Consider the following 12366-nt stretch of genomic DNA (forward strand, 5'->3'; position numbering starts at 1 on the left):
ATTATAAAACAAACACCAGCTTTAACAGTTCCACAACTTGGTAGATAAGGCCATAAAACGATCTTGAATTGTATGTGTACAACGCATGGCGTTATACACACGTAGGCGTGGCCTACGACACATTTGTCACGATAGGCGGAGTTTAGATTATTATCAAGGCGAAGAGCATTTGAACGCTCCATACGTGTGAGCAGAAGGTAAACGTGACGACGCAAAAGGCGTAACAATAACGTGATTGGAGCGGGATTCAAACGGTGTTTAATATAAACCGGGCATAGGTAACTCTGTTAGCATTGTAAATACTTTTGAACAACATCGCACTACTCCCAAAACTTCCTGTACAGCAAGGAGTTGCAGTCAATGAACTAGTTTTATGGCAGCTGCTGGTTCAAGAAGATGGCTGCATGGAAAGATCGAAGGTTTTCAAGCATTTCCACAATCCCGGTGACAGAAGGTGACAGTGATTTTGTTTATAAGATAATAACCTTAGGCAACGCCGGTGTTGGCAAGTCTACCCTGATGGCAAGTTACTGCAAGGGCACCTGTCAAACTGACACCTCTCAGCAGCTTAGCGTCGACTGCAAAATTTTGAGAAGGGGCAATGGAGTAATACAGATATCACTGTGGGATACGGCAGGTTAGTGATAAACTTTACATCAATAATATTAATAGCATGACAGAAGTGGAAATAGTGTAGACAGCTATAATCAAAGCTGTCCAAGATCCTAAGGCTCGAAACTAGCTAATGTTACCTTTATTAGCAGTAAGATCAGCGTTGCCCGAGGACAAAATTTTTTTCCCACACAGGTTTACTCATTGCAGTAAAATCTTGGCTCCTGATTGGTTTTAGTAATTGAGTTTTAGTAACCAAAACCTACATCATTACATTAAAAATTTAAAAATTAATAGTTATAATTAGAAAAGAACACAAAATTCCAAAATTTCATTAAAAATGGTTTAAATCAATGAGTTTCAAGTGAGCGCCCTCCTAAAGTTTTAACAGCACTTTTTGAATGATAACATCATTTTTACTACATCATTTGGAGTTTTGTGTTCCTTTCTTATTATAACTATTAACTTTTAAATTTTTGATGTAATGATGTAGGTTTTGGTTACTAAAGCTCAATTACTAAAACCAATCAGGAGCCAAGGTTTTACTGCCATAGGTAAACCTGCTTGGGAAAAAATATTTCGCTGCCTGGGATTCTTTCGCTTTCAATCTGATAGCCTGCAGGACATGTGTATATTCCAATACAAAGGGCTAACTACTTTTACGACAACAATTTATGAATGCGTTCAACGAGGGCATTTGCCTTTACTGAATGTGAAAACACATTCTTGATTTTTTAATCCATGTCTAAGAGGCTGATTTTAGGAACCAGACAAGGTTTCGAAAGCTAATATTTTGGCAGCTTGGCGGAAGACACGAAGTATATGGCAGCGAAGTTTGAACGAAATGCTTACAAAAATGTGGGCCTGCAACATACAGTGTAGATATAATGTGGGCCTGCAACATACAGTGTAGATATAATGTGGGCCTGCAACATACAGTGTAGACATAATGTGGGCCTGCAACATAGTTATAATGTACACCTTATTCTTCTCAATAGATGCTTCTTAAAATATTATCGTTACAATTTTATTTTCATTTCATTCTTGAACAGATACTTGAAATACTAACTAATTAGACTAGAGAGATCAAAATAGATCAATATTGTTTGATTTCAACGATTTGTTAGTAATTTTACTCGATACAGCTATTTACTTCATCTCATATGTAAAAAACACTACTAATTACTGCGGCACATGTATTGCTGGAGTGCTACAGCATTACTGTTCATATAAAATTATTCGATCCTACAGTATTTACATTAATAAATCTCGTGTCATTGTGTCTGTGTGTGCGTGTGTCTGTGTGTGCGTGTGCGTGTGTCTGTGTGTCTGTCTGTGTGTCAGGTAGTCTGTGTAAATGCTCTGCGTTTCCACATTTTGCAGCTGATTATGTCCAAACTTCCCACGCATATGCTTCCTGCATTCCCCAGGTCGCTAAAACATTTGGTAACCAAACTCTGTCTTATGTCTTATCCAAACAAATGCCTTTACCCAGGTCACTAAAATATTTGATTTGAAGATTCCCTTTGGTTCCTTAGAACCAGACTCTTAAATACTCACCTACAGGCTATCTGTTTGAAAGTTAAAGAAATCCAGGGCATCGCTGGGCCTACTGTTAGTACTAACACAATAAAAACTAAAACACTAATAGTTACTAGGTATCCTATTGCTATACATGTATTACTACAGATACTAAAATCTAAAAATCTAACATGGACGTTATTTACAAATTAATCTGATATGTAATAAATCTTCTCAGAAAGTCACATTGGCTGACACTAATTTAAAAGGAAGTATTTATCTCCCGCCTGCCTGCGTATGGGCTTGATCGCAAAGTTACTAGATTATCAAAGTTGATCGACTCTCAGTTGCTGACAACAGCGACTTAACGAGACATTTTAGACTGTGTAGTATATTTTAGATTTATTATAGATTTAAACTCAACACACCGGAAACAATAGACAACAACACAAATATTAGTCGAGATAATGATGACAGCTATGAAAACTTCTTTATTGCTCATCAGAACTAGGTTAATATTCTTTACTGAAGGCCACTCAATTTGAAAGAAGAGTATACATCTCTTCATGTGAACAGCTCTAAAAACAAAACTAATTTGTAGACAATTCTAAAACTTTCAATTGATAGAAACATTGCAAATATTCAAGGAGTAGAGCATATGTTAGTTCTACATTATCATTATTATTATCGCTATGAAGTCATTTCACATTTTTGAAAAGCCCAAATGAAGACATAGTTCCAGGAAGTATTATTTTCTATCACCGAGGCAGGAAAAACCAGTTACCACCCAGGTATTTTTGGTGACAGGTGGCATCCAATCACCCTACATAAGTAACAGTGGAAGAGCAATATCTGCTGCAGGTATTGTGAGCGATTGTAACTTTCTCTGTGACACATGGCATCCAATAGCCCTACATAAGTAAGAGTGGAAGAGTTATACCTGCTGCAGGTATTGTGAGCAATTGTGTCTTACTCTGTGTGCAAGTAGGCCAGAATTTCCCAAAAAGTAAAATTCTGTTAGGATCTTTCTAGAATCTTCTCCGACTGTAACTTCCAAGCCCAGTTTATTTATGCATACGCATGCAATCCTTTCCAATATAGCTTTTCTGATCGTAACTTAAATCTTGCACCCTGTATGCTTAGTTCATTTTTATCCGTTTCAATAATTCTGCATGTTTCTTCGGTTCTGTAGAATTGGTTTAATTAGATTCTGTTTTCACTGCTGAAAATTTAGTTTTTATGTCTAACACAAAGCTATTTATGTAAATCAAGGGATCTGCTGTGGCTGTTACTACTATCACCACCATCACTACTAACACTATTCCTACTACTACTAACACTATCACTAATACTATTACGACTTTTAATATTAATACTACTACCACCACTCCTACTGCTATAACTATTACTACTGCTATAACTATTACTACTGCTATAACTATTACTACTGCTATAACTACCACCACTATTGCTAGTACTAATTATAATTACTACCACTACTACTGCTACTACTACTATAACTACTACTATAACTATTACTACTTCTACTACTAATAATAATGAAAACAAAAATACAGCATTAACTAATAATAGTACCGCTGTTACCTCTACTACCACCACTATTACTGCTATATCAATGTTAGTATTATGATACAAAGTTAACTTGTTAGTAAGTAACACCTCCATTCACAGTCTGTGCATTGAGATACTAGTGCATAAACAAAACTGTTCTCCCACTAGTGTTTATATATATAATATACTAGCCATGCTACTGGGTGTTGCCAGAGTATTAAAAATCAGCTTATAAACAATGAGAAGTAATGAGAGTTGCCTGCCACTTGCTATTAGCCTGGCAGATAGCCAATGGAAAATTTGAGTAAGCTAACTAATGACAATCACTTATGCAATTACCCTGTGTGGTATGCAAAGCCCTTGGGTATGTGCTCTCATATAGCATAGCGACTTATATCGGCACGCTATCAATTCATTCTCTGTGGCCTATTGAGTAGGGTGTAGCACTGGTGAACGGTAGGGTCTGAGATCCAATCTTCTTCGGTACAGTTTCTTTATTCCAAGATTTTAATAGTTATAGCCGGAATGCATACATGCGGACATACTATGAAAGATATAAGGTATAAAGGTATGTGGTATATATAGGTACCTTTATACCTGCTATATAGTAGATAAGGTATAAAGGTATAGATATATATGCACATACAACTTAGATTGCTGCCAGTATTGCTCTAGAGTCAGCTATTTACATCAATATCTGAAACACTATGCAATGAGCTATTCACTATCAGACCAGTTCTTTTAAGAATATTGTTTGTACCATCTAAAAGTTTTAATCCTACACATAACCATATATATTTGATCAGATAGAGGGCAAAAATAAGCGTTTGTCCACAACGCAATGCTTAAATATCACATATTGTTCTTAAAACAGGACAGGAAAGGTACGACAGTATAACACCCAACTACTACAGAGGAGCTCAAGGTTGCCTGCTCTGCTTTGATATCACCAATGAACAATCATATGCAGATCTGATAATGTGGTAAGCTCTGAGCTCCTATCTCACTCACCCAAATCTCACAGCCGTATCTTTTACAATGATAAGTGAGATTAGTCTAGCCTTGTTATGCTATTTTCACAGTTGCAAGTACCGCTATCTTCAACATATACCTCAAAGGGTGACTTTACGGTCAAGTGCACGAGGGAGTTCACAAACGCCATACACCTACCCTTGATCTTGTTATTGATAGTTGTTGATTACTTCTATGTAGTTCAACATTTGCCATATATCGTGCAAGTGCTCAAGCTAAGTATGTAAGTGCTCATAGTAGAACTAGCTTTGGCCTACTGCGGTGTCTCTGAAAGTTGATCGATGCTTACAGGTGCTTTTATGGATTGTACTTTTACAAGAGAATCACATGACAAGGTTAATCACATCCTTAAAGGTTAACTTGCAACAAAATTCACATTACAGTTATTTGGTATCAAAAGATTCACCATGTCTTACTCTGCTGTATTGTAGGTGCAAAATATGTGGAAATGTGATTACAAGCTCTTAAAAGCTCAAAAACGAACAGTTAATCGCCGCCATCCTGAAACCGCCGTAGATCGGAATCAGTTTATTTCTCTGACGTATTCAATCTAATTGGTTATTGTTTTGACACGTGATGTTCTCACATGAATTGAAAGGCCAATAAAAGGGTCAATATAAAACTTCTCGTAGCGCTAGTTTATGACAAACACTTCGGGCTATACCGAAGAGCCCTTACCAAATATAGATGCTCGCTACTTTACAGTTTTGCTTCGGCTTGGTCTAATCGGCTAGTCGTAATATGATCATGTGACCCATACTTCCTGCCGAACAGCACGAATAATTTCTGCATTATTTTTTGACTATCACAGGTGACCAACAGGCTCGTCATGTTTATCAGAGAATGATATGTACTCCTTCAAGCTAAGGTTAAAAATTAAACGAATTTTTACAGTAGTTTTTAAGATATCAGTGCTGAAAGTGACAGCATTACAATGACAATGAAATAGACGCGTAAGAACAATAGACATGGTTTCATTGAATGTGTGAAGTATATTTGTGAAAATATTTCGACGAATGAGGTTGCATGAAAGTGTGAGCCGTTTTGGAAAGAGTTTCTAATCTATGGCGGTTTTGTGATGGCGGCGATTAACTGTTTGTTTTTGAGCTTTTAAGATCTTTTAACCACATTCCCACATATTTTGCACCTACAACACATCAGAGTAAGACATGGTGAATCTTTTGATACCAAATAACTGTAATGTGAATGCTGTTGCAAGTCAACCTTTAAGAGTTTAGGTTACACGTTATGGAGCATTGTCAAGTAGCCAAAGTTTGACTGTACCAAATAAGTTTTGATTATACCCAAATAGGTTTGATTGAGCCAAATGAGATTTGATAGTACACATATAAGGTTTGACTGCACACATATAAAGTTTGACTGTACACATATAAAGTTTGACTGTACACAAATAGAGTTGGACTGTACACATATAAAGTTTGACAGCACCCATATAAGGTTTGACTGTACACATATAAAGTTTGACTGTACACATATAGAGTTTGACTGTACACATATAGAGTTTGACTGTACACATATAAAGTTTGACTGTACACATATAAGGTTTGACTGTACACATATAAGGTTTGACTGTACAAAGCTACTGCATGAATGTTTGTAACTCATGCTTCTATATATAAATTTCAGGGGTTGTCTTTCATTGATTTGTCTGTGTGTCCAGTTACAGCGACACAGTTATAGGAATAAACAATCTGCTGTGCACTATACTTGAGCCGCCAGTTTTGCAGACAGGCATTTATCCAACACACTACACTGCAACTGGCTATACTATGGAATAAATTGTACACATACTCATTACACACACTAATCTTTCATGGTTTCATGCTAAACATTTCAGCTAGTACTATGCTAGATTTGTTGGCCAAAAGAAAAATGCTTAAACTCTCATGGGCAGCAAGACTATTGCAATCAGTGTAGAGCTGTAGTAAGCACTACAGCCGGTACAGTATGAATTACACAGAAATGAACACAGTGCACAGAAATGAACACAGTGCACAGAAATGAACACAGTGCACAGAAACAAACATATTCATGTAAAAGTTAAAATAGTAGATGTTGAATATGTTGATGAAAAACAAACTTTTGTGCAAAATTTTTTACTACCGGCGCAACACCGGGCATTCAGCTGGTCTTGAATTGGACCTACAGTGTATGTAAATATTCGAACATCCAATGAGAGTGAATGATCAAACAGCGACTTTTAATATTTACTTAAAAATGTGGCAGGAACTTAATAAATGTACCGATAAGTTTTGAATACAAGCAAATTGTATTTGTAGCTAATAGATTTGACTAATGATAGAGTGGCGATACCACAGAGTTTTAATCAAACATCAATTTCTTAGATATGATGTCTGAGGTTATTGAAATTAAGCGTTGAAACAACTATTTCCTGCTTCAAAGACAAAGTTCTACCAGCTTAATGATGCCCTATCTGCTATAAGATCAGACGACGATTTCATTTTCTTTCGTTAAACATTGACGGGCACAGAGAATGTGAATGCAATGCCTGCAGTGAGCAGAGTTAAGGTCAAACTTTGTTAACTAGGAAGGAAATTGTTCGTTTACGTGTACTTCTCAACCTCTATTTCCTTAGGATTTATGATTTCTCTTTTCCATCTGCCTACACATCCTATGCTAGGCTTAGTACGTCCCCATTCAATTTCTACTCAGCAAAATAAACATACGTATTACCATGAAGAATTTTCATTTTTATGATACTATTGAACTAAGGCTAGGTTTGCCAAAAAACTTTTTTCCTCATAAATTTTTGCATCACATTTTCAACACCTTTTCTGATTAAAAATATGACTTTCATAAATGATGGTGCTGAACTGAATGCAAAGGTAACAATCAGTTAACCAAGTAGATATTTTGCTTGTTTCTGATCTCTACTACAGTTGAACAACCATTTCTACTAATAGTGAGATCCCTTATGTATGACTCATATACATGTGATTAGAGATTACTGTCTGGAGTGTACTTTGCTCAACAAATTTAGAAGAGTCTCTTAGATAACATGATAGCAGTCATTTACAAGTCAAGTTTCAGATAGCGATAGGAAAAGGTAGACCAAACTGTTGTAAACACCTAAATAAATATATGCATCATATGTTCATTCTGGAATGTTCTCTAATAATAACTTCACCAACCAGAAGCCTCCGTAGGTCTTCAACAAAGGAAGTAGATTAACGGCACTGTTTTACAGAGAAATTCTCTACTTAGATTGAAAATGTTATGATTATAGTTTAACACAATCCATCTCTGGTAGGCTAGGTTGAATTTTTGTTGCATCTCATAACTATTCTCACACATATGCATTAGTTTCAAGCCTCCTAGAAAGTTATTGGTTATGGCTGGACAAGATAGGAATGCTTACCATTGGTCTAGAATGGCATATCTAAATGTACGAACATTACTCAGTTAGTGTTGTACAGTTTAGTTGGTAAATTAGTTTAATTTGCAAATGGAGAATCAGAAACTGTTGGTAGTAAACTCTTAGTTACTGATATGTACTTGAACTAATGAACAGGGGCTATCTATATGCAGGCATCAAAAACTGAGAAGTCATTGTGATCCCGAGCCAGCAACCATTCTGGTAGGAACCAAGGTAGATCTTAGAGATTCCCATAACCAGCATCTACAGACAAGCATATCAACTACGGATGGCCGACTAGCGGCCAGGAACCTTGGATTGCCCTACAAGGAAGTCAGCTGCTACCATCAGGACATGATAGAAGATGCCTTCCAAAGTGTTATCGATATGATAGAAGCAGGCAAAAAAGGCCATCCGACAGAGGATGAAAACAATAACAATATCCGCTTGCCTTCGACGACACCCGTTGTAAAAAGTTTTTGCCAGAATGTATGTTGAAAAACATTTTAGTGGTTCATCTACCTGCCAGACAAGCTGTGAATTTCTTACACTTGTCAAGTTCCTTTGTTAGAAATGCTGATTGACTGATTCACACAGATAAGTATTTTTTAAAAGTACATGCAATCTTATTTATTTCAACAAGGCAGAATATCACACACTCTTAAAAGAAAACAAAACTCACCTAATAAAAACAACTTTTTCAACATTGTTTTTATCTAAATAACGTAAAATAACAATCAATCTACCTACCGGGTAGTAAGAAACTCATGCTTATTATAACAATCATAATAAAAAATATAATTATCCAGGCTATAGATCTCAAGATGCTATATCACTGGAGTAATAAAAAGAAATGACAAACCCTACTGCAATGCAATAAAATAACTATCTTATTAGCATTCTCATTCCACAACTGCAAATATAAAAACATAATTTGGTATAAACCAACGAACATTTACCAACACAATAAAATTCAAAAGTCAAAGATGACTCCCATAAAACTAATATAAGACTTACATAAGTTGATTGATATGTAAAAGAACATCCGAACCAGTCACGCCAAACATGCAGCACTCTGCAGAGTTGCTTCATGATCATGTGTTTGAAGCCTTGGTAAGACCACGCTCCATCTTACCTATAGTCTAGGTAGCCTGAGACAAACGAACCTTTCCTGATTCATGACACATCTTTTTAAGCATATCCACTATCGCCTTAGGTTGTATGTTGAGCTTCAGGAGATTAAGAATTATCCTATCATGAAAAAGAATGATGACTTAGTACAACAACAGCAAATAACCTGGAACAGGCTTGATTGTATATTTGAAAAAATTTCTCTTAATTTTCTTCAAATGCAAGGATTCTTTTATTCACATGAGTAGCTTATTTAAGTGTATCATCCAATCTATTAATAGCATATTATGGAAAGAGAAAACTTTATTTAATTACCGTACATCAGAAATAGTATAATAATATTCCTATGAACTAGAATGTACTATAAAGAAAAACATTTTTATCTCATTTAAAATCTGAATGGTATGATGTGTTACGACAACAATTTTATTCTAAACTCAACTAACAGATCAACAATATTGACAAAAGACATATTAATGAGGTCCTGGAACAGTTAGTCATTTACTAGCAGGCCTATAACCAGCCTGATCTACGCAAGTCCTTATGGAGGCTTCATAGTAAGTGCTTCATAAGAAAAGAACAGACTCAACTTGCTGACAAATACATAAGATATCACTACCTAACTTCAAACAGTTTAGCTAGCGCCATTATCATCTCGCCTATGGCTTTCACCTATTTTCCGACATTGATGATTAGTAGAATCTTTCAGTTTTATTATGATAAAATGTGAAAGTGTAAGTGCTTCAATTCAATTTAAACTATGATCAAAAATGTTTCTGAGGTTGGTAGCTTGCTTTTGCATTATTCACTCATTATCTTAATAAAAAGCATGACAAGTGTTAGCTAGTCAAGAAATATACCTTGAGGGTACAACACGCTACTCCAAGATTACAATCACTATGTATTAGTCATAATGCAATGCTATTCTGTGTCAACTGACTGACTTGAAAACTTTGGGATCAATGGTAACTCCAGCGAGTGTAGTCAGTTCATACAGCTCTGTCTCCTCAACACTGAATGGCAGTCGTGATGTAAGTGAGTACGATGACGCTTCCACAGGCATGCTTTTAGTTCCAGCAGTGGATGATCTGCAATAAAGTCGGCTATCAATCCATGGCTCGTCGCTCAACTCCTCAAAGAATCAAAAAATCTTGAGGATTAGTGAAAAATGTAGATGAGTATTACTTAAGTTACTGTTTAGGTTGCGCTTTGGTCTGATATGATTCAAAACCGTTTTCAGCATGATACTACAAGATGGGTGATTAACAAGAAATGCAAACGAAAATACTGAAATATTATCAAACCTACAGAAATGTAGTAATTAATAATTGTATGTTATTACTATTTGATTTGCTCAAAACTAAGAGCTGCATTAACAATCATAAAATGGAAATAAAAAACTTTGCAATCGTATAAACATATTAGACAATTCATTCATTAAAATAGTAGTGAATACATAAAATTATTCTTTTGCTATTGCATATATTTCAATAAATATATGTAAAAGTGTATATGCACTCAACAACAACATGAAAAGACATCGGTGTGCTCTTAGGTCAGCTGAATAACAATTGTTGATACAAAACCCACTTTGATCTGCACGAAAATACTTTTGACTTCCTATCAAGAAAACAATGTTCATTACGTGAAAAATTTACTTACTACCTTGACAGCAAAGCATGATTTATGGCGAGTTGTATTCTATGACACGATTGATACTTTGTTAGACTCAATTCCTAAACCTGCTCTAACCTCTATATGACTAGTCCCGTTGGTTTTTCTATGTGGTAAATGGGCTTTTTGGATATGCCATAGATCTTGCACATCTAGAGCTTCAATGGAAGCATCTTGAAAATGCGACATCATGTAATCAGAAAAATACAACTTGATAGCTCCAACTGTTGCATTTGAAATGTTCATTTGATCAATGAGCGTTCTGTCAAGGTACAGGTTTTTAGAATGGCACTCCTAGAAAAGGATTGGCAAAATACTATAATAGGCCTACTGGCCTATCATTGTAGCATTCGATGCCATTAGTTTAGCATCTGATGATTCGACTTTCATATAACTGTATTAACATTTGTTCCAGCATTATAGACAAGCTTGTGATGAGGGTGAAAGGCCATTGTTTATACTGTGCAGTTTTAAAAAATTAACCACCACACCAATTTTGTCTTCAATAAAAAAGCTTTTTACGAAACCTATACTCTTCAATTACAGTTAAAAAGGACTATGAAGTCAGTGGAGTCAGATGGTTTGATAGCACTCTTATAACGAGATATGATTGTTGCGAATAAGAATGAGATTAACAAGACCATGTACAACAAAGATTACCCTACAATGACTAATTATATTTTGATTAAACATGGTAGTGTAAGGTTTGTATTACAAACTTTAAACTGCCATAACTGATTGAAATATAATTTTCAGGCATTGACAAAGCTCTCTCAGACAGCTAATGACCAAAGCGTAGATCTCGCTGAAACATTTATTACAAATGTTAGGCAGCTTTTGATTTAATGAGGAACTTACATTTGTTCTATCTTAAATTCTGGTGTATATGTCGCAAATTTGACAACAAATTCTGAGCTTAAAATCCATCCTCGACTTATAAGGCGATTACATGTTTCATAACAAAAATTCTAGTAAAATTCAGCTTCAAAAAACGCACCGCAAATCAAATTTACATGACATGATGTATAAGGATTTATTTATAAAATAGTACAATACTAGTAATCCTACTCAACATTAGATGGATCAAGAGCCAAGTCACATTCTTCACCATTAAAATTTTCATCGCTAGGATTTTCTTTTGGAACAACGGATGTTTTTTAGAATTTAATGCTTTTTGTGTAGTATCTGCCTTCAAGCCAACACTTCCGAAATCCATTTCTTCCAATCGAAATCCATCCTTTCATCCATTCATTCTTTTTCTTGCACATGAATCACGACTCTTGACAAAAATCTGTCTTGCGGTAGAGCTTTTTTGTTAAGTACGCCTTATTAGAAGTGGCAGTTTCGCTCTATTGGCTGGCCAGTACGAGAGTGAAGTGCTGTTTTTCGTGCCCTATGGTCTTCATTAGCATTCCCTTTTATTGTTT

At 35.5% G+C, this 12366-nt stretch overlaps 1 protein-coding gene across 1 annotated transcript; it reads left to right on the forward strand.

Moving 5' to 3' along the window:
- The first annotated feature begins 282 nt into the window (after positions 1–282).
- On the forward strand, positions 283–9265 carry LOC137391218 (uncharacterized). The gene is made up of 3 exons (XM_068077623.1): positions 283–637; positions 4580–4688; positions 8308–9265. The coding sequence occupies exons 1-3, from the start codon at positions 397–399 to the stop codon at positions 8630–8632; spliced, it is 675 nt and encodes a 224-aa protein (XP_067933724.1). The 5' UTR covers positions 283–396; the 3' UTR covers positions 8633–9265.
- Positions 9266–12366: the final 3101 nt, after the last annotated feature.

The sequence above is a fragment of the Watersipora subatra genome, chromosome 3 (genome assembly GCF_963576615.1).
Source record: "Watersipora subatra chromosome 3, tzWatSuba1.1, whole genome shotgun sequence".
Classification (NCBI taxonomy): domain Eukaryota; kingdom Metazoa; phylum Bryozoa; class Gymnolaemata; order Cheilostomatida; family Watersiporidae; genus Watersipora; species Watersipora subatra.

What these genes read in the sequence shown, in the direction of transcription:
- LOC137391218 (XM_068077623.1), top strand. Translation starts at nt 397, where the DNA reads ATGGCTGCATGGAAAGATCGAAGGTTTTCAAGCATTTCCACAATCCCG. An exon ending in ATCACTGTGGGATACGGCAG is followed by an intron (nt 638 to 4,579) that starts GTTAGTGATAAA and finishes TTCTTAAAACAG; the next exon opens with GACAGGAAAGGTACGACAGT. An exon ending in TATGCAGATCTGATAATGTG is followed by an intron (nt 4,689 to 8,307) that starts GTAAGCTCTGAG and finishes ATCTATATGCAG; the next exon opens with GCATCAAAAACTGAGAAGTC.